The sequence below is a fragment of the Somniosus microcephalus genome, chromosome 4, assembly GCF_052327205.1.
Source record: "Somniosus microcephalus isolate GS21.2 chromosome 4, FLI_Smic_1.0, whole genome shotgun sequence".
Taxonomy (NCBI): domain Eukaryota; kingdom Metazoa; phylum Chordata; class Chondrichthyes; order Squaliformes; family Somniosidae; genus Somniosus; species Somniosus microcephalus.
In genome coordinates this window covers 80,117,127-80,140,444 of record NC_140990.1, presented here as the reverse complement: position 1 = coordinate 80,140,444, position 23,318 = coordinate 80,117,127, and the positions used below count along the sequence as shown (strand labels likewise).

At 47.4% G+C, this 23,318-nt stretch overlaps 1 protein-coding gene and 1 pseudogene across 1 annotated transcript in view; one reads left to right on the top strand and one right to left on the bottom strand.

The window, feature by feature from the left end:
• The window catches only part of LOC147119335 (uncharacterized), a 29,921-nt pseudogene extending 15,346 nt beyond the window's left edge, over nt 1-14,575 (bottom strand).
• Nucleotides 14,576-20,149: 5,574 nt separating this feature from the next.
• LOC147119333 (uncharacterized) overlaps nt 20,150-23,318 on the top strand; it is a 42,779-nt gene continuing 39,610 nt past the window's right edge. The window contains exons 1-2 of the mRNA XM_085984076.1: nt 20,150-20,155; nt 21,605-22,207. Of these exons, the coding sequence (XP_085840202.1) occupies nt 20,150-20,155; nt 21,605-22,207 (609 nt within the window). The remainder of the gene's footprint in view (nt 20,156-21,604; nt 22,208-23,318) is intronic.

Sequence of the window (23,318 nt, the reverse complement as noted above, 5' to 3'; positions counted from 1 at the left end):
GAACTTTTCCCCTTAGTAGGGGGGTCAATAACAAGGGGGCATAGATTCAAGGTAAGGGGCAGGAGGTTTGGAGGGGATTTGAGGAGGAACTTTTTCACCCAGAGGGTGGTTGGAATCTGGACCTCACTGCCTGAAAGGGTGGTAGAGGCAGGAACCCTCATAACATTCAAGAAGCATTTGGATGAGCACTTGAAATGCCATTGCATACAAGGCTATGGACCAAATGCTGGAAAATGGGATTAGACTGGACAGGGATTGATGGTCGGCACAGACACGATGGGCCGAAGGGCCTCTTTCTGTGCTGTATAACTCTATGATTCTATGACTTCTGTTTTGAATATACCCAATGACTGAACCTCCACAGCCCTCTGGGGTAGAGAATTCCAAAGATTCACCACCCTCTGTGTGAAGAAATTTCTTCTCATCTCAGTCCTGAATGGCCGACCCTTTATCCTGACGCTGTGGCCCCTGGTTCTAGAATCCCCAGCCAAGGGAAACATTCTCCCAGCATCCACCCTATCAAGCCCTGTAATAATTTTGTATGCTTCAATGAGATCCCCTCTCATTCTTCTGAATTCAGGAGAATACAGGCCTAGTTTACTCAATCTCTTCTCATACGACAGTCCCGCCATCCCAGGAATCAATCTCGTGAACCTTCATTGCACTCCCTCTGTGGCAAGTACATCCTTCCTTAGGTAAGGAGACCAAAATTGTACAGAATACTCCAGGTGTGGTCTCACCAAGGCCCTATATAATTGGAGTAAGACTTCTTTATCCTGTACTCAAATCCTCTTGTAATGTCAATCAACCAACAGTCAGAAGAGGTCGCTGAGACCAGTGAAGAAAGAAAGACTTGCATTTATATAGCACCTTTCACCACCACTGAACATCCCAAAGTGTTTTACAGCCAATTAAGTACTTTTGAAGTGTAGTCACTGTTGTCATGTAAGAAATGCGGCAGTCAATTAGCGCACAGCAAGCTCCCACAAACAGCAATGTGATAATGACCAGATAATCTATCTTTTTATGTTGATTGAGAGATAAACATTGGCTAGGAGACTGGGGATAACTGCCCTGCTCTTTCCCACATTACAACAGTGACTACTTCACTGTAGTACTTCATTGGCTGTAAAGCACTTCAAGACATCTGGTGGTCATGAAAGCACTATATCAATGCAAGTCTTTCTTTCTTGAAATAGTGCCATGGGATCTTTTACATCCACTTGAGAGAGCAGACAGGGCCTCAGTTTAACGTCTCATCCAAAAGATGGCACCTCCGACAGTGCAGCACTCCCTCAGTACTGCACTGGAGTGTCAGCCTAGATTTTTGTGCTCAAGTCTCTGGAGTGGGACTTGAACCTACAACCTTCTAATACAGAGGCGAGAGTGCTACCAACTGAGCCACTGGCTGACACTAAAGAACAAGCAGTTCTGACGAAAGGTCATCGACCTGAAACATTAGCTCTGTTTCTCTTTCCACAGATGCTGCCTGACCTGCTGAGTATTTCCAGCATTTTCTGTTTTTATTAAAGAAACGAGGGAGTGATTGCTGACAGGAAGAATGTTGGGTCATCCTGCGTATGCGCACCTCCCTGGCGGCTGAGGCGAAACACCGACTCGCCCCCACCTGAGCCGCGCATGCGTACCAGATGTTGCGGCTCCGCATGCGCGCCCGATGTTCCAACCGCGGGGTTTTGTGTGCTGAGCATGCGCGTTGCGGACCGATCGGAACGGGCGACTGTGGAGCAGGAGGGAGAGCGCGGGGGCCATGAGCACATGGGCGGGACTCAGAGTCAACAGGGCGCTTTCTGGAGTGTGGGGGCTTGTGGGTATTGCAGCCGCCATTACTGCTGATCTTTTCAACCAACCTGTGCAGCAGCTGGGGCCTGAAAATCAGCTTCACTGCCCCTAGGGTGGGAAAGGGGAAAATTAAACAACAGTTTGTCTGTGATCCTTTTCTGATCTCAATATACAGGGTTATAGAAGTGGAGCAGTTACAGGCGGGAAGCTCAGACCAAACATCACGTCAAGATCTGACAGAGTTGCTCGATTCATCAGGATCTGAATATCATCGGCCTTTGCACATGGAAGGAGAAAGCAGCGATCGCAGCGATGACAAACCGCACACGTGTTCGGTGTGTGGACGCGGATTCAGCCGATCGCCTGACCTGGCGAGACACATGCACTGTCACACCGGGGAGAAACCGGGTAAAGGTGGGGATGGTGGGAAGGGATTCAGTTCCCCGTCTGCATTGGAAGTTCAATGGCGCAGTCACACCAGGGACAGTCCGTTCACCTGCTCCGTGTGTGGAAAGGGATTTGTTTGTTCATCCCACCTGCAAACACACCAGCGAGTTCACACTGACGAGAGACCATTTCAGTGTTCTGACTGTGGGAAGAGCTTTAAAAGCCCCAGGCATCTGAAGGAACACCAGCGAGTTCACACTGATGAGAGACCATTTAAATGTTCTGAGTATGGGAAGAGCTTTAAAAGCCCCGGGGAACTGAAGCAACACCAGCTTGTTCACACTGACCGGTAAGCCTGACATCGGTAGTGGGGAAAATGCTGGAGTCTATCATAAAAGATGTAATAGCAGAGCACTTGGAAAGCAGTGACAGGATCGGACAAAGTCAACATGGATTTACAAAAGGTAAATCATGCTTGACTAATCTACTGGAATTTTTTGAAGATGTAACTGGTAAAATAGATAAGGGAGAACCAGTGGATGTGGTATATTTGGGCTTTCAGAAGGCTTTCGATAAGGTCCCACATAAGAGATTAGCGTGCAAAATTAAGGCACATGGGATTGGGGGCAAGGTATTGACTTGGATAGAGAACTGGTTGGCGGACAGAAAGCAGAGTTGGAATAAACGGGTTGTTTTCCGAGTGGCAGGCAGTGACTAGTGGGGTACCGCAAGGATCGGTCCTAGGACCCCAGCTGTTCACAATATATATTAATGATCTGGACGAGGGAATTGGATGTAATATCTCCAAATTTGCAGACGACACAAAGCTGGGTGGGAGGGTAAGCTGTGAGGAGGATGTCGTGAAACTCCAGTACGATTTGGACAGGTTGGGTGATTGGGCAGAAACATGGCAAATGCACTATAATGTGGATAAATGTGAGGTTATCCACTTTGGTGGCAAAAACAGGAAGGCAGATTATTATTTGAATGGCAATAGATTGGGAGAAGGGGAAGTGCAAAGAGACCTGGGTGTTATTGTGCACCAGTCGCTGAAGGTAAGCATGCAGGTGCAGCAGGCGGTTAAGAAGGCAAATGGTATGTTGGCCTTCGTAGCAAGAGGGTTCGAGTACAGGAACAAAGATGTCTTGCTACAGTTGTACAGGGCCTTGGTGAGACCGCACCTTGAGTATTGTGTGCAGTTTTGGTCACCTTACCTGAGGAAGGACGTTCTTGCCATGGAGGGAGTGCAGCGAAGATTCACCAGGCTGATACCTGGGATGGCAGGAATGACGTATGAGGAGAGATTGTGTCGATTGGGCTTATACTCACTGGAGTTTAGAAGATTGAGAGGGGATCTCATCGAAACCTATAAAATTCTGTCAGGTCTGGACAGACTAGATGCAGGAAGGATGTTTATGATGGCCGGGGAGTCCAGAACCAGGGTTCATAGTCTTAGGATAAGGGGTAAGCCATTTAGGACTGAAATGAGGAGGAACTTCTTCACCCAGAGAGTCGTGAACCTGTGGAATTCTCTGCCACAGAGGCCGGTGGAGGCCAGTTCATTAAATATATTCAAGACGGAGTTGGATATATTTCTTGAGTCTAAAGGGATCAAGGGATATGGGGAGAAGGCAGTGACAGGGTACTGAATTTGGATGATCAGCCATGATCTCATTGAATGGCGGAGCAGGCTCGAAGGGCCAAATGGCCTACTCCTGCTCCTATCTTCTATGTTTCTATGTTAGACCATTTCAGTGTTCTGACTGTGGGAAGAGCTTTAAAAGCGCCAGGGATCTGAAGGAACACCAGCGAGCTCACACTGATGAGAGAACATTTCAGTTTCCTAACTGTGGGAAGAGCTTTAAAAGCGCCAGGGAACTGAAGGGACACCAGCTTGTTCACACTGATGAGAGACCATTTCAGTGTTCTGACTGTGGGAAGAGCTTTAAAAACCCCGGGGAACTGAAGCAACACCAGCTTGTTCACACTGATGAGAGAGCATTTCAATGTTCTGACTGTGGGAAGAGCTTTAAAAGCCCCCAGGATCTGAAGCAACACCAGCTTGTTCACACTGATGAGAGACCATTTCAGTGTCGTAACTGTGGGAAAAGGTTTAAAAGCGCCAGGGAACTGAAGGGACACCAGCTTGTTCACACTGATGAGAGACCATTTCAGTGTCCTGACTGTGGGAAGAGCTTTAAAAGCCCCAGGGAACTGAAGGGACACCAGCGAGCTCACACTGATGAGAGACCATTTCAGTGTTCTGACTGTGGGAAGAGCTTTAAAAGCCCCCAGTATCTGAAGCATCACCAGCGAGCTCACACTGACGAGAGACCCTTTAAATGTTCTGACTGTGGGAAGAGCTTTAAAAGCTCCAGGGAGCTGAAGACACACCAAAACCTACACACTGGGAAGAGACCGCTCACCTGCTCTGTGTGTGGGAAGGGACTCATTCAGCCCTCCAACCTGCAGAGACACCAGAGAGTTCACACTGACGAGAGACCCTTTAAATGTTCTGACTGTGGAAAGATCTTTAAAAGCTCCGGGGAGCTGAAGAGACACCAGCTCCTCCACACTGGTGAGAGGCCGTTCACCTGCTCTGTGTGTGGGAAGGGATTCACTCAGTCATCTACCCTCCTGTAACACCAGCTTGTTCACACTGACGAGAGACCCTTTAAATGTTCTGACTGTGGGAAGAGTTTTAAAAGCTCCGGGGAGCTGAAGAGACACCAGCTCCTCCACACTGGTAAGAGACCGTTCACCTGCTCCATGTGTGGGAAAGGATTCCCTCGGTCATCCACCCTCCTGTCACACCAGCTTGTTCACACTGACGAGAGACCCTTTAAATGTTCTGACTGTGGGAAGAGCTTTAAAAGCTCGAAGGACCTTAAGAGACACCAGCGTCTTCACACTGATCATAGAATCTAACAGCACAGAAGGAGGTGATTCGGCCCATCGTGTCTGTGCCGGCTCTTTGAAAGAGCTGTCCAATTTAGTCCCAAACCCCAGCTTTATCCCCAGAACTCTGCAAACTAGTCCTCTCAAGTACATGTCCAATTACCGTTTGAAAGTTCCTGTGGAACCTGATTCCAGCATCCTTTCAGATGATGCGTTCCAGATCTTAACAACCCTCTGTGTGAAAATAATTCTCCTCATTTCTCTCTAGTTCTTTTAGCAACGATTTTAAATCTGTGACCTTTGGTTACCGACCCACTTGCCAGAGAGGACAGTTTCTCCCTACTTGCTCGATCAAAACCGCTCATTATTTACGTGCCGCCATCTTGGGGGAGTGAAGACGGACCAGTTCCACCTGCAGCACGGCGCATGCATGGCAATCTTGGTACAGGAACAGAGAGTGGGCGGGGCTTTAAGGTCCCAGTGACCAGGAGAGACAATCATTGACTCATTGATTTTATTCTCACTCTGCACACAGCGGGTGTAGAACTGAACCCAACCAGAGCAGAGGGAGGGGGAAAACTGGGAGTGGAGGAAAGAAATGTTGGAGATGGTGCGATGGGTTTGGATTTCAGCACAGGGAGGAGGGAGAGTGTGTGGGATAGGGATTTACAGCTGTGGGGGAACAAGAGAGGAAAGAATGTTCCATAGAAACTAGAATTGTCTGTTCTGAATTTCTATCCTGTATTTCCAGTGATGACTTTTGTAAACTCCTTTTACAGGGTGTTAGAAGGGGAGGATTTACAGACGGGAAACTCAAACCAAACATCACATCAAGATCTGACAGAGTCACTCCATTCATCAGGACTTGAATATCATCGGACTTTGAATGTGGAAGGAGGAATGTTTGTCTGTTCTGTCTGTGGGAAAAGATTTCAAACATCAGTGTGACTGGAAAAGCACCAAGACACCAACACCCAAGTGAGAGTGTTCCAGAGCACTGACTGTGGAAAAAGCTTTAACCAGTTACACAACCTGAAAAAATATCGCACCATTCACAGCGGGGAGAAACCGTACATGTGTTCTGTGCATGGACGAGGCTTCAACCGAACGTCCAACCTGGAGAGACACAAGGACACCCGCACCACGGAGAAACCGTGGAAATGTGGGGACTGTGGGAAGAGATTCAATTATCCATCCAAGCTGGAAACTCATCGGCGCACTCACTCCGGGGAGAGGCCGTTCACCTGCTCCGTGTGTGGGAAGGGATTCGCAGAGTTATCCAAGCTCCAGATACACCAGCGAGTTCACACTGGGGAGAGGCCGTTCACGTGTATTGAATGTGGGAAGGGATTCACTCAGTCATCCAGCCTCCATAGACACCAGCGAGTTCACACTGGGGAGAAACTGTTCTCCTGCTCCATGTGTGGGAAGGGATTCGCAGAGTTATCCAAACTCCAGATGCATCAGAGCGTTCATACTGGCAAGAGGCTGTTCACGTGTATTGAATGTGGGAAGGGATTCACTCAGTTATACCATCTCCAGATACACCAGCGAGTTCACACTGGGGAGAGGCAGTTCACCTGCTCTGTGTGTGGGAAGGGATTCACTCAGTCATCCCATCTTCTGACTCACCAACTTGTTCGCACTGTTAAGAGACCATTTAGATGTTCTGACTGTGAGAAGAGCTTTAAGAACATAAGCGACCTGCTGACCCACCAATGCACTCACACTGGGGAGAGACCATTCACCTGCTCCGTGTGTAGGAAGGGATTCACTCAGTCATGCACTCTGCTGAGACACCAGCGAGTTCACAACTGACTGCAGGGGTTGGATTCTGCTGTTATTGGTGCTGTTAATCACATCCAGGACTGAACCATGTTCACTCTGGCAATTGGGCTTTGTTTCTGCTGATGTTAATAACTAGAATAACTGGGCTTGAGATTAATATTCTGGACAAATATTAAATAAATCAGCTTTGTTTCAAACACAGAGTTTGTCTAATATTTGATTTCTCCATGATAAGAGGAGACTAATTGATGTTCTGTTACTGACTGTTCCATTTTTGGCCCTTTTCTTACTCTGGATTATTTCAGTTCTCATCTAGTTCACCTTCTACCACATCAAACCCCAAACTTGTTCCATTTGTGTACATGGCTTGTGGGTGTCATAGACTGAACTGTAGTGTCTCACTTTACACTCATCTGAAATTCCTTTGAACCACCCCTTTACAGAACTGCCTTGCATAAGATTTGAAGTCTGTTATTTTCTGTATCATTTAACATCTCTTGGATCCGATTTAAAAAAAAACTCCACACATACTGCATGTGACAGCCTTAGAAATGTTCTGATCTTTGTAATTGTCATTGCTGATTTTGATGGTCTCTTTGATTTAATCTCTTGTTACTAACATACCTTGCACTATTTCTTTAATCGAGATAATTGTTTCAAATACTTCCTTTATCAGCTCTTTAGCTCCTCCATTGATCCCTGTCAATAATCCTTGGTCAGGGGCTGGGGTTAAGGCGTAGGATTGGGGTTAGTGGTTGGGGCTAGTGGTTATTGGTTAGGATTGGAGTTAGTGGTTGCGGCTAGTGGTTATTGGTTAGGATTGGAGTTAGTGGTTGGGGCTAGTGGTTATTGGTTAGGATTGGGGTTAGTGGTCAGGATTGGGGTCAGTGCTTGGGGGTAGTCGAGAGGATATTAGGCTTAGGAAATAGTGATTAAGGTTAGAAACCACTATTGACAACGCCAGTGTCACTAGACGCGTCCTTTTCCATTTCATGTGTTAGAACCTCATGCAGACGAGTCACAAAACAGCCTCATGAATTGTTCATTCAAGGAACCTTCTTTCTGGCCCGAGCCTGATTTCCTCTCTTCTTTCACATCTCTACAATTCTCACAGAAATAGACATCACGGACATTAGACTTTGCGATTTTGGACAAGAACAGGCGGATCCAGGTATTGTGCAGATTACATCCAGTCATCAGCCTGCCTGAAAAGGGTTTCTGACAATAACCTGTCACCAGGCCCCACCAATCACCATCTGATTCCACCATCATATCTTCATCCATTACCCGCCTTTCACCCTCACTAGAGCTGGTTTCACCACCATGACCATTCTCCACACTGAGGCTCTCTGATTCCCATTTATAGCCTCAGTGTAAGTGGTCCCTGGATTTGGTGCCACAGTGTAAATGGTACCTCGATTTGGTGCCACAGTGTAAATGGTACCTCGATTTGGTGTCAGTGTAAATGTTACCTCGATTTGGTGTCACAGTGTAAGTGGTCCCTGGATTTGGTGCCACAGTGTAAGTGGTCCCTGGATTTGGTGTCACAGTGTAAATGGTACCTCGATTTGGTCTCAAAGTGTAAGTGGTCACAGACAATAACTTACATTTATATAGTGCCTTTAACATAGTAAACATCCCATGTTATTTCACAGGAACATTTTCAAACAAAATTTGACAGCGAGTCATATAAGGAGATATTGGGGCAGGTAACCAAAATCTTGGTCAAAGAGGTAGGTTTTAAGGAGTATCTTAAAGGAGGAAAGAGTGGTAGAGAGGCGGCAAGGTTTAGGAATGAAATTCCAGAGCTTGGCAACACAGGAACAGGAGTAGGCCATTCAGCCCCTCGAGCCTGCCCACCATTCAGTGAGATTTTACTCCATATACCCGCCTTTACCCCATAGTCCTTAATACCTTTGGTTAACACAAACCTATCAATCCCAGATTTAAAATTAATTGACCAAGCATCAACTGCTGTTTGTGGAAGAGAGTTCCAAACTTCTAACACACTTTGTGTGTAGAAGTATTTCCTAACTTCACTCCTGAAAGGTCTGGCTCTAATTTTTACATTCTGCCCCGTAGTCCCAGACTCTCCAACCAGCAGAAATAGATTTTCTCTATCAGTTCCCCTTAATATCTTGAAAACTTCAATCAAATCAGCTCTTAACCTTCTAAATTCCAGGAAATACAACCCGAATTTGTTTAATCTCTCCTTGTAATTTAACCCCTGGAATCCGGGTATCATTCTGGTAAACCTACGCTGCACTCCTCCCAAGGCCAACATATCCTTCCCAAGGTGTGGTGCCCAGAACTGCTCTCAGTACTCCAGGTGTGGTCTAACCAGGGCTTTGTATAGCTGTAGTGTAACTTCTACCCACTTGTATTCTAGTCCTCGAGATATAAAGGCCAGCATTCCATTAGCCTTTTTGATTATTTCCTGTACCTGTTCATGACATTTTAATGATCTATGTACCTGGATCCCCAAGTCTCGATGGACCTCCACTGTTTCTAGCTTTTCCCCATTTAGAAAGTACTCTGTTCTATCCTTTTTAGGTCCAAAGTGGATGACCTCACATTTGCCTACATTGAAATCCATTTGCCACAGTTTTACCCATTCACTTAATGTATTAATATCTCTCTAATTTTATGCTTCCATCTACACTGCTTACAATGCCACCTATCTTTGTGTCATCAGCAACTTGCATATGTGGCTTTCTATCCCATCATCTAAGTCATTAATAAATATGGTGAATAGTTGAGGCCCCAACACAGATCCTTGCTGGACAGCGTTAGTCACATCCTGCCAATTAGAGTCCCTGCCCATTATCCCCACTCTCTGTCTCCCACTACTCAGCCAATTCCATGGGCTTCAACTTTAGCTAACAGACTCTTATAAGGGACTTTAATAAATGCCTTCTGGAAGTCCATATAAATAACATCCATAGACATTCCCCTGTCTACTTCAATCACCTCTTCAAAATATTCAATCAGGTTCAGCAGGCATGACCGACCTTTCACAAATCCATGCTGACTCTCTCTAATCTGCTGAAAATTTTCAAGGTGTTCAGTCACCCTGTCCTTAATTATAGACTCTAGTAATTTCCCCACAACAGATGTTAGGCTAACTGGTCTCTAATTCCCTGGTTTCCCTCTCTCACCATTCTGAAATAGCGGAGTGACATGTGCAATTTTCAGATCTGATGAAATGGTTACCAAATCGAGAGAACTTTGGAAGATTATAGTTTGGGCATCTGCAATGTTCTCACCTACTTCCTTTAAAACCCTGGCTTGGAAACCATCTGGTCCTGGGGATTTGTTACTCTTTAGTGCCATTATTTTCTTCATTACTGTTATTTTGGTGAGTCCCCGTCCCTGACTCAATATTAGTTTCCTTGGGATGTCCGGCCTGCTATCCTCTTCCACTCTGTCAATACTGACGCAAAATAATTATTCAACATGTCCACCTTTTTATTATCATTTACAATGTCACCATTATCAGTTTTCAAGGGGCCCACATTGCTCCGGACCATTTTTTTCCTCAGATAATTGTAATAAAAATTGTGTTGATTTTGATAATCCTTACAAGTTTCTTTTCATACTCCCTTTTTGTAGCTCTTACTGTCTGTTTTGTCACCCTTTGTTGTTCTTTGTATTTCTCCCAATCACCATGATTTGTGCTATTTATTGTATTTCTGTGTACTTGTTCTTTTAGTTTGATGTTGTCCCTTCTCTCTTTAGTCGTCCATGGCTGGGGTTTTTTGGTAAGTAGAGCTCTTGCCCCTCGGGGGTAGAAGCTGCTTCTGTCTCACCGTAAATTATTTTTTGAACATCTCCCTCTGATCATCTGTTGTTTTACCCATTAACAGATTTCCCCAGTTTACTGTGGACAGTCTCTGTCTCATCCCGTTGAAGTTGCCCTGAACTAACACTAGAATCTTAGTAGCTGTTTTGCGTTTCTCCCTTTCAAACATAATGTGGAACTCGATCATGTTATGATCGCTGTTAGATAAATGTTCACTCATAGTGAGGCTGTTCACTAAATCTGGTACATTCCTAAATCTAATATGGCCTGCCCCCTTGTTGGTTCTAGGACATATTGTTGCAGAAAATTATCCTGAACAAGTGAGAAATTCACCTGAGAAGACAATAGAGACCAAAGTGCCGTTTGCCCCTCTCAGTGTGGCCCTGAAGGACTGTGTCCAGGCTGGAGTTCTGTTCCTGCCGTACGATCCTCCCCCAGATTGTCCTTTCTGAGCTCCAGCCAGGTGATGCTAAACACTCAGGTGGGAAAGAGAAAAATCTACAACAAAGCTGATTTATTTAACATATAGCCAGAATATTAAACTCCAGCCCAGTTATAGGGGTTATTGACATCAGCAGAAACAAACCCCAACTGTCAGAATGAACATGGTTCAGTCCTGGATGTGATTAACAGCAGCAATAACAGCAGAATCCAACCCCTGCAGTCACTTGTGAACTCGCTGGTGTGCCAGTAGGTGGGATTGCTGAGTGAATCCCTTCCCACACACGGAGCAGGTGAACGGTCTCTCCCCAGTGTGAACTCGCTGGTGTGCCAGTAGGTGGGATTACTGAGTGAATCCCTTCCCACACACGGAGCAGGTGAACGGCCTCTCCCCAGTGTGACTGCTTCGATGAGTTTCCAGCTGGTATGGGTAATTGAATCCCTTCTCACAGTCCCCACATTTCCACGGTTTCACCGTGGTGCGGGTGTCCTTGTGTCTCTCCAGGTTGGATGATCGGTTGAAGCCTCGTTCACACACAGCACATGTACGGTTTCTCCCCGCTGTGAACAGTGTGATGTTTTTTCAGGCTGTGAAACTGGTTAAAACATTTCTCATTTTATGTTCAAAGGCCAGTGTTATTCAGGTCCTGTGAACCGAGTGACTCTGTCAGATCTTGAAGTGATGTTTGGTTTGAGTTTCCTGTCTGCAAATCCTCCCCTTCCAACAGCCTGTAAAAGGAGTTTATAAAGGCAGCATTGTAAGTACAGGATAGAAATTCAGAACAGACTATTTTAGTTTCTGTGGAACGTTTGTTCTTACTCCTAAAGCTGTAAATCCCGGTCCCACACACTCTCCCTCCTCCCTCTCCTGAAAACAAACCCCATAGTATTTTCCTCCAATCCCAGTTTTTTCACTCACCTGACTCTGTCACAAAACCATGGCTTCAGAAGAGAGATTGAAGAAACTATTTAAAAGAAGGTGTGGTGGTGAAATGTTGGGCGGGTGCTCAGCATCTCACACATTGTGTAAGATTAACATTCCATGTGTCTGAACCTTTCATTCCGTCCCTGATTTGGGAATCTCTTGAGCTGGCACTTCTTGTCCCATTATACCGAGTTGGTGCAACAGGAGAGCCAGGGATCAGGGGGATATTGGACAGGAAGCACACAGCATGGACATTACACTGCAGGTGGGATATGTGAGAGTGTTACAGTGAGGGCTTCGGGCACTTTATTAAACACACAGACAGCAGAAGCACATTAATCTGATGGGAGATCACTGACACACGAGTAGCCAGCGGTGTGGAGCCTCCTGAGAGTCCGGCCCCTTTCCAGCCTGTATTTACAGGAGCTGGGACACAGAAAGAGTCTCATTAAAATCACTGATATATTTGTTCACACAAACCAACCCCCAAAAAATGCTGAATGATTTCTCCCTGACCAGTCTCCATTTCTCCTCCATTTACAGTTGCTCCTTGACCAGTCTCCATTTCTCCTCCATTTACAGACGCTCCCTGACCAGTCACCATTTCTCCTCCAGTTACAGATGCTCCCTGACCAGTCACCATTTCTCCTCCATTTACAGACGCTCCCTGACCAGTCACCATTTCTCCTCCATTTACAGACGCTCCCTGACCAGTCTCCATTTCTCCTCCATTTACAGACACTCCCTGACCAATCACGATTTCTCCTCCATTTACAGACGCTCCCTGACCAGTCTCCATTTCTCCTCCATTTACAGACGCTCCCTGACTCACTTCCTGTCTGTCCCGGAGTTTGGCGCTTAGTTGAGATTCGGGCCGGAGCGAAACGGGAACCCGCAGGTGGAGGCGGATAATGTTCACTGCTCTTATAATCGGGCCTAGGGCCGCACTCGGGGTGTGTGAAGCCCGCGTCCCCCCTGGGTTTATTTTTTTTAACATTCAAGTACAACAGTACTTATACAACTCATCAATTACACAGTAAATCCATTACATTCACTGACTACAATTAAAAGGATAAAGCCTCAAAACAGCTTCATGGTCAACAATATAAATACAATAATACATTTGTCAGGTAAATCAATAAAGTTTACATTACAAACTGCCACTATTTAATAAACCAAGAAAAGAAAGAACCCGTATACGCCAGTCCTACTGGCATCGCTCAATCATTCAGTCTTTCATTCCTCCGTTCATTCGTTCGTTCGCTCAAGCATAACTTCCATTGTGCATGTTTGCGTGCGTGCGTGTCATTTGTCTACCTGCGTGCATGCGTGCGTTCGCTCATCCGTCCAGACAGGCCTCACGCTCACCCAAGAGGATGCCCACTTTCATCCTGGGGAGCGAGGGCCCTTCATTCGGTCGAACGTAAGTTCCATTGTGTATGCGTGTGTATCATTTGTGTCCGCATGCGTGCATTCACTTGAGCGTTCATTCGTTCGTTCGATTGTTCATACATTAAGGAAGGCTTTAACACTAAATAACACCACAATATACAAAGTCCCACAACCATATCAGAAATCAATTAAAACTTCAAGTAAACTACTTTTAACCAGAAACCCGAAACTTCTTCAACAAAACAAGTAAATACCAGTTCTACGCCAGTCCTATTGGCACTCTAATAACTCCTCGTTTTCACTTGATGTTATCTAACCATATAATGTCATGATCCTTGTCCACAGTTTTCAACTTTTCCACAGAAAAGAAGCCGACCACTTTCTCAAATCCCGTAAAAGAAGAAAACGACTACTCAAATTTCCTTCTTCTTGCTGTTATCACTCACAGGACCCAGTCATCAAGACATTCGTTATTCCTTGCCGATATTACTTTGTTTTGCCTTTTACTTCCCTTTTTCCCTTTTATTCCGTTCTCTATTCCCATCTTATGGCCACACAAACACCATACTCTACATCTGAGGAAGGATGTTCTTGCCATGGAGGGAGTGCAGCAAAGATTCACCAGACTGATACCTGGGATGGCAGGAATGATGTATGAGGAGGGATTGGGACGATTGGCCTTATATTCACTGGAGTTTAGAAGAATGAGAGGGGATCTCATTGAAACTTATAACAGGACTAGACAGACTAGATGCAGGAAGGATGTTCCCGATGGCGGGGTAGCCCAGAACCAGGGGTCACAGTCTAAGGATAAGGGGTAAGCCATTTAGGACAGAGATGAGGAGGAATTTCTTCACCCAGAGAGTGGTGAACCTGTGGAATTCTCTATCACAGAAGGCAGTGGAGGCCAATTCATTAAATATATTCAAGAAAGAGTTGGATATATTTCTTAAGGCTAAAAGGATCAAGGGATATGGGGAGAAGGCAGGGACAGGGTGCTGAATTTGGATGATAAGCCATGATCTCATTGAATGGCGGAGCAGGCTCGAGGGGCCGAATGGCCTACTCTTGCTCCTATCTTCTATATTTCTATGACACACGAGTAGCCAGCGGCGTGGAGCCTCCTGAGAGTCCGGCTCCATGGCTCGCTGGGGATTTCCCAGCACTTCCTGGTTGTTCCGGAGTTTGTGTCTTAAACTGGCGGGTAGTTGTGGGGAGGCGGATAATGTTGAGAGTGTTTTAATAATGGGGCCTGGGGCCTCACTCGGGGTGTGAGCAGCCCGCGTCCCCCTGGGGTTCATTTTTTTTTAAATGTCACAGAAATGTGATTTATTGTTGTTATTTTACAATTTACAAATATACACACAATTTGTGTCACTGAATTATAAACAAAAAGCAGGAAAAGCTATGACTTAACATTTGTCTTTCTTCCTGGACAGCAAAACCAGTCAGACTGACTTGGAAATGTTCACTCATATGTTGACGTAAAGATTTATAATTTAAGCCGCTCCCTGAGCTCTCTCACCTGATGTGTCAGCGGCTGCTGCCAAGGTCCGCGCAGGCTCAGCTCACACTGCCCTGTGATTGACGGGAGCTCCGGACCAATAGGAAGAGGGGGGTGGGACTGCAGGTCCGAGCGGGCGGCGGGTCCTCCAACCAATCGGAGTGTGTGAGGGGCGGGGCTTGACCTTTAAACCTGAACAACAGAAGGTGAACTGAGCATGCGTGGACCTTAGCAGCAGCCGCTGACACATCAGGTGAGAGCTCAGGGAGCGGGTTCATGAACCCCGGGGGGACGCGGGCCGCTCACACCCCGAGCTCAGGGAGCGGGTTCATGAACCCCGGGGGGACGCGGGCTGCTCACACCCCGAGCTCAGGGAGCGGGTTCATGAACCCCGGGGGGACGCGGGCTGCTCACAGCCCGAGCTCAGGGAGCGGGTTCATGAACCCCGGGGGGACGCGGGACGCTCACTCCCCGAGCTCAGGGAGCAGGTTCATGAACCCCGGGGGGACGCGAGCTGCTCACACCCCGAGCTCAGGGAGCGGGTTCATGAACCCCGGGGGGACGCTGTGGTGTATGTGCCTTTAAGATCCCCCTGTGTACTGTAATGCCGGTAATGGCCACTCGGGCTATATAAGCCTGTATAGTGTCTGTTAGTTCACCTCCAGACTTTGTTCAGTAAACACCTGTGAAACCAACTCCTGCATTCCGTGTCTCCATTAACACACGGATACAACAGTGGCGACGAATTGGAAACGGACTTACCTGCAATTCGGCAGCACCTCAAGGAGATCGATTCCTCAGATGAAAGTCGAAGAAAAACAAGAAAGAAAAAAAAACTGTGGTTTCACCAGCTAGCCGAGCTGGTGGCAGGTACTGCAATAATCTTTCCTGGGCAGCGGGCTGGGGCTCCATCGGCTGGCTCTGCAGCGGGGCCGAGCAGCGAAGGCGGAGGCAAACAGAGACAGAGGGTGGAGCACTCGGGAGACGGCCGGCGCTGCAAAGCAGGTCGGCGTTCGGACCAAGCAGAGGGAGGGAAAAGTCCCAGAGAGTCCGGCGGGAACGAGTCTCCACCTATTAAAAATACTTATGTAAATAAAAACCGCGGAGAACAGCATTGTCAGCAGCGGCAGCGGCGGGAAGGCGCCATTTTTTTTCTGCGGGGAAGAAAGGAAAGCGCGGGAGGCGCCATTTTTTTTCAGGATGCCTAAGGTTGGCAATATTAATGCTTTCGATAGCGATATAGAGGATTGGACCACATATGTGGAATGAGTGGAGGTATATTGCACAGCAAATGAAATAGAGGATGATAAAAAGGCATCAGTACTTCTAAATCTAGTGGGCGCAAGGACATACGGGCTATTACGAAACTTAATCACTCCAGCCAAACCGAAGGACAAGAATTTTAAGGAGATTGTTGATACCCTACAGGAGCACTTAAACCCAACACCGCTGCTGATAGCGTAACGATTCAAATTCTTCAGGAGGAATCAGCACAAGAATGAAAGTAACGCTGATTACCTCACCGAATTAAGGAAGCTGTCAAAGCACTGCCAATTCAGGGCAGGACTGGCAGATTCTCTTCGAGACCAATTCGTCTGCGGTCTCCTAAGTGAAGGAACACAGAAAAGGCTACTTTCTGAGAAAGATTTGACACTGGACAAGGCTTTCAGTGTGGCTGTATCATACGAAGCAGCCGCAAGAGGAGCTGCAGAGATACAGCAAAACCCACAGGACTTCGGCACCCATGAAATGACACAGGGTTTCGAGAGATGTTATCGCTGCGGCAGATCCACCCATGACCAGAGGGACTGCTGGTTCAGGGACAAAGCATGCAGGCAATGCGGAAAGATTGGACACATTGCACGTGTATGCCGATCTGGAAACAAAAAATCCACGGACAGGAAAAAAATCACGAAGGAAAAGTACAGAAAGGTACAAATGATGACGGACAGTAGCTCCGAAGACCAGAAGAGCGATAGCGACTCCGGAAACAAGAGACTAAGCTGTCTCAAATTAAATAATGTAATTGCCAAAGAAGATTACCAGACCATTTGGGTTACCCTCACGATAGCGGAGTCCCCAGTTAAAATGGAGCTAGATACAGGATCAGCTCTGATCGTCATAAGTCGACGGGATTACGAGCGGCTATTTCCGCATATACCTTTGAAAGACACATCCATTATCTTGAAAACATATACGGGGCAGAAAGTATACCCCAAAGGGAAAATAAGGGTGCCTGTTGTATACAACGGCAAGGAAATACACAAGTTGCATTTATACGTTCTGCAAGATGGTGGTCCACCGCTGTTGGGACGTGAATGGATCAGGAAGATACGTTTAGACTGGCACTCCATGCAGGCACTGACGGTGACCAGTAAGAAAACAAATGATGATGACGTCATACCTGAACGATTAAAAGACATCTTGGCCAATGCCAAGGAAGTGTTTCAACAGGAACTAGGAACCTTGAAAGGCGTCACCGCCTCAATAAAAGTGGAAGATGCGGCAATTCCCAAGTTTTTTAAGGCAAGGCCGGTGCCATACGCAATTCGTCCAGCAGTCGAGGCAGAGCTGGAGAATTTGGAAAAGGCAGGCGTGTTATCCAAGATAGATTGGAGCGAGTGGGCAACACCCATCGTCCCGGTCATGAAGAAAATGTTGAATAATGATAAATCTGAAGAACAGAGAAAAATTCGCATCTGTGGGGACTTCAAGGTAACTGTAAACCTGGTCCTTCACACGGTACAGTATCCTCTTCCGAGGATAGAAGATATTTTTGCCTCACTATCCGGAGGGAAATGTTTCACCAAAATTGACTTGGCACAGGCATATCTACAGATGGAGGTTGAAGAGGCCTCTAAAAAGTATTTCACGATAAATACACACAAAGGCCTGTACCAGTACAATCGACTGGTTTTCGGAGTAGCATCAGCTCCAGCTATCTGGCAAAGAGCTATGGAGCAAGTCCTCCAAGGGATTCCGGGGACTCAATGCTACTTAGACGACATCCTTGTAACAGGAGAAAGCAACAACGAGCACCGTGCCAATTTGGAGCAGGTGCTCACTAGGCTGAGAGAACGGGGCCTACGAGCAAATCGCCCCAAGTGCGAATTTTTCCAGAAACAAATATCATATTGTGGCCACATAATTAACAAGGAAGGGTTGCATAAGTCACCTGAAAAAATTGAAGCGGTCGTAAAAGCCCCAGCACCTGAAAATGTCTCACAATTAAGGTCATTCCTGGGATTGATAAATTACTATCATAAATTTTTACCGAACTTGTCAACTCTTCTGCACCCTCTTAACGAACTGCTACAAACGGGAGTAATTTGGAAATGGAGCGAAGACTGTAAACGTGCCTTCCATAAATGCAAAGGCTTGATCACGTCCAAGGAAGTTATGGCTCATTACAACCCATCACTGCCAATCAGACTGGCGTGCGATGCATCCCCTTATGGCGTAGGAGCGGTATTATTGCATAGATTCCCTGATGGCTCGGAGCGGCCGATAGCTTTTGCGTCACGCTCATTGAACTCAGCTGAGCGTAACTATGCCCAGATCGACAGGGAAGCACTCAGCCTGGTATGGGGAGTGAAGAAATTCAACAGCAAAGGCTACAGAGGGGGTCCCTTTTCCTAGGGGCACACCAATATGACATAGAGTACAAAGGATCAAAACAGCATGGGAATGCTGACAGTTTATCGTGCCTACCGTTGCCAACGGTAGAAGAGGCACCTACAGTGGACCCAGTGGAGATGTTCCACTCAACCATAGTGGAATGTCTACCAGTAACAAATTGTGCCATTGAAAAGGAAACGAGAAATGACCCGACTCTCTCACGAGTCTACGATTTAACGGTGAAGGGATGGCCAGCACATGGCGAACCACTGTTGCCAGCATTCTCGCAAAGAAGAGAACAGCTGTCAGTGTGCCGAGGAACCTTGATGTGTGGATCCAGAGTGGTGATTCCACCCAAACTCCAGGATAAAGTGCTAAAGGAGCTTCATGAGGGGCATCTGGGTGGAGTGAAAATGAAGAACCTAGCCAGAGCGTTTGTGTGGTGGCCAGGTATTGATGGAGACATCGAAGAAATGACCAAGAGCTGCCTAGGATGCCAGAAGGTCCAAAACGCCCCACCACAAGCCCCTCTACATCCATGGGAGTGGCCCTCATCTCCATGGCAAAGGGTACACATCGACTTTGCTGGTCCATTTATGTACTCAATGTTCTTAATCGCGGTTGATGCACACTCCAAGTGGCCGGGGGTAATAAAGATGTCCTCCACCACCACGGAAAAAACCATCACAGTATTAAGGACCATATTTGCCAGGAATGGGCTGCCTGAACAGATCTGATCTGATAATGGACCGTAATTTGTGTCCGAAGAATTCAGGAAATTCTTAAAAAACAATGGGGTTAAGCACTACACGTCCGCCCCATACCATCCCGCCACCAATGGATTGGCTGAAAGGTTTGTCCAGACCTTCAAGAAGGCCATAAAGGCCATGGGTAATGAAGACATAAATCTACAGCATAAGGTAGATAACTTCTTGTTTGCATACAGGAATGCAACACATGTGGTTACAAACCAAACTCCCGCCATGATGTTCTTCAATAGAAGCCTAAGATGCCGGCTGGATTTGATCAAGCCAAACATCAGAAGGGACGTGGAGAACCGGCAATTTCAAGGCATGAATGAAAGGCCAATTAGAACCTTCCAGATAGGTCAACAAGTTTTGGCCCGGGACTACCGTACCGAGAAATGGCAGCCTGGAACTATTTGCACACGACTAGGACCGCTGATGTATACCGTGGACATTGGAGAAAGCATAATAAGGCGCCATGCTGACCAGATCATAGAGTCATCCGAAAAGGGACAACCTACACCACAACTCTAGACGCCTAATGATGAAGCAGAGATACCCATAGTATCTACCTCTGATCCGGTGATACTGGAACCAGATGAACCCGACACTGGCATTCAAGCCGAATCAACCTTGCCAAAAGAAACTACTACACCACGGAGGCGTTATCCAGACCGAGTCAGGAAGCCTCCAGAGAGACTGACTGAAAATTGATTAACTGCAGCAAATGTGTAGATTATTGTTCTTGTAACATGTTAATTAATGATTACTTAAAATGTTATGTACTGGTTGTCTAAAAGGGGAGGAATTGTGGTGTATGTGCCGTTCAGAGTCCCCTGTGTACTGTAATGCCGGTAATGGCCACTCGGGCTATATAAGCCTGCATAGTGTCTTGCATCTGTTAGTTCACCTCCAGACTTTGTTCAGTAAACACCTGTGAAACCAACTCCTGCATTCCGTGTCTCCATTAACATACGGATACAACAGATGCGGGCCGCTCACACCCCGAGCTCAGGGAGCAGGTTCATGAACCCCGGGGGGACGCAGGCCGCTCACACCCCGAGCTCAGGGAGCGGGTTCATGAACCCCGGGGGGACGCGGGCCGCTCACACCCCGAGCTCAGGGAGCAGGTTCATGAACCCCGGGGGGACGCGGGCCGCTCACACCCCGAGCTCAGGGAGCGGGTTCATGAACCCCGGGGGGACGCGGGACGCTCACACCCCGAGCTCAGGGAACGGGTTCATGAACCCCGGGGGGACGCGGGCCGCTCACACCCCGAGCTCAGGGAACGGGTTCATGAACCCCGGGGGGACGCGGGCCGCTCACACCCCGAGCTCAGGGAGCAGGTTCATGAACCCCGGGGGGACGCAGGCCGCTCACACCCCGAGCTCAGGGAGCGGGTTCATGAACCCCGGGGGGACACGGGCCGCTCACACCCCGAGCTCAGGGAGCGGGTTCATGAACCCCGGGGGGACGCGGGCTGCTCACACCCCGAGCTCAGGGAGCGGGTTCATGAACCCCGGGGGGACGCGGGCTGCTCACACCCAGAGCTCAGGGAGCGGGTTCATGAACCCCGGGAGGACGCGGGCTGCTCACACCCCGAGTGCAGCCCCAGGCCCCATTATTAAAACACTCAACATTACCCACTTCACAAACACCCGGGGTGGTCCTCAGGCCCTGAACAAGAGCCTCCGGGCCGGGCGTTTGCCCCGAGGGGGCGGCAGCTGCTGGGCTTTCTCCCAGTGACAGGCCCGGGGTAACGGCCGCCATCTTGAGAGGCTCAAGGGCAGCAGGGCGCATGCGCGGCCCCCTTGGCCAGGAACCAGGAGGAGAGAATCGTGTCACTTTCTATCCTGGACTCACAGTGATGGCTTTTGTAAACTCCTTTTACAGGCTGTGAGAAGGGCAGCATTTACACACCGCAAACTCAAACCAAACATCACATCAAGATCTGACAGAGTCACTCCATTCATCAGGATCCGAATATCATCGGCCTTTGAATGTGGAAGGAAAAATGTTTGTCTGTGGGAAAAGATTTCAAATATCAGTGTGACTGGAAAAGCACTAAGACACACACCCAAGTGAGAGTGTTCCAGTGCACTGACTGTAGAAAGAGCTTTAACCAGTTACACAGCCTGAAAAAACATTGCACCATTCACAGCGGGGAAAAACCGTACACATATTGTGTGTGTGGACGAGGCTTCAACCGAATGTCCAACCTGAAGAGACACAAGGACACCCGCACCATGGAGAATCCGTGGAAATGTGGGGACTGTGGGAAGGGATTCCATTACCCGTCTCAGCTGGAAACTCATCAATGCAGTCACACTGGGGAGAGGCCGTTCACCTGCTCCATGTGTAAGGGATTCACTCGCTTGTGCATTCTCCAGACATATCAGCGAGTTCACACTGACGAGAGACCATTCAGCTGCACTCACTGTGGGAAGAGGTTCAAGCAGTCATCCAGCCTCATTCTGCATCAGCGAGTTCATACTGGGGAGAGGCCGTTCACCTGCTCCGTGTGTGGGAAAGGATTCATTCGGTCATCCCACCTGTTAACACACCGGCAACTTCACACTGTGGAGAGGCTATTCACCTGCTCAGTGTGTGGGAAGGGATTTAATCAGTCATCCAAACTGCTGACACACCAGGGAGTTCACACTGGGGAAAGGCAGTTCACCTGCTCTGTGTGTGAGAAGGGATTTAATCGATCATCTAACCTGCTGACACACCAGCGAATTCACACTAAGGAGAGGCCGTTCACCTGCTCCGTGTGTGGGAAGGGATTTAATCAATCATCCATCCTGCTAACACACCAGCGAATTCACACTGGGGAGAGGCCGTTCACCTGCTCCGTGTGTGAGAAGGGATTTAATCGTTCATGCAACTTGCTGACACACCAGCGAGTTCACATGTGACTGCAGGGGTTGGATTCTGCTCTTAATCACATCCAGGACTGAACCATGTTCATTCTGACAGTTGGGGATTGTTTCTGCTGATATTAATAACCCCTATAACTGGGCTGGAGTTTAATATTCTGGATATATAGCTGATTGACTTGTCGGGGCTGCAGTGTTTATTTAAGAACCACTGTCTGATCTTTCCCCTTAATTTCTGATGAGAGTCCCTGAATTATTTTACAATAAAATTATGAACTTTTACTTCAATCCTAAATTGATCTTTGGTAAAAAATCTACAAGTCAGTGTCTGAAAAGTTCCACTGAGTAACATCTCCAATTAGAAAGTGCTGATTAATCCTCGCTGACAATTCTTACTGACTTGCACATTACACACAGTGGCACCTCCATTATCCACCAGAAAGAAGGGGAATGGGAATTGGTGGAGAATCGAGAGTCCCCAAATGTTTCCCCTCCCGTCTGGTACAGCAATCCCCTCGGCACGGGAATGGAGACAAGTCCAGTTATAGTAACAGGATGAGTTAAAGGTATTAATAGGATAAGGCAGGATCTGGCCAAAATGGACTGGGATCAGCTACTTGTAGGAAAATCCGCATCGGGGCAATGGGAGGCTTTCAGAAGGGAGATTGAGATCATACAATGGCAACATGTTCCCGTAAAGGTCAAGGGTGGTTCCAAAAACCACAGGGAACCTTGGATGTCAGGGGATATACGAGAATGGATTAAAAAAAGAGGGCTTTTGGCAGATACAAAAGGCTAAAGACGGAGGAAGCCCTAGAGGAGTGCAAAAAGTGCAGAGGGATACTTAAAAAAGAAATTAGGAGATCAAGGAGGGGCCATGAAATAACACTGGCGAGCAAAATAAAGGAAAATCCTGAGATGTTTTATAAGTATATTAAGGGTAAGAGGATAACTAGGGAAAAAATAGGGCCCATTAGGGACAAAAGTGGCAATCTGTGTGTGGAGCCGGAAGATGTAGGAGGGGTTCTAAATGAATTTTTTGCATCTGTTTTCACTATGGAGAGGGACGATGTAGACATAGAAATAGGGCGGGGGGACTGTGATATGCTGGAACATATTAACATCGAGAGGGAGGAGG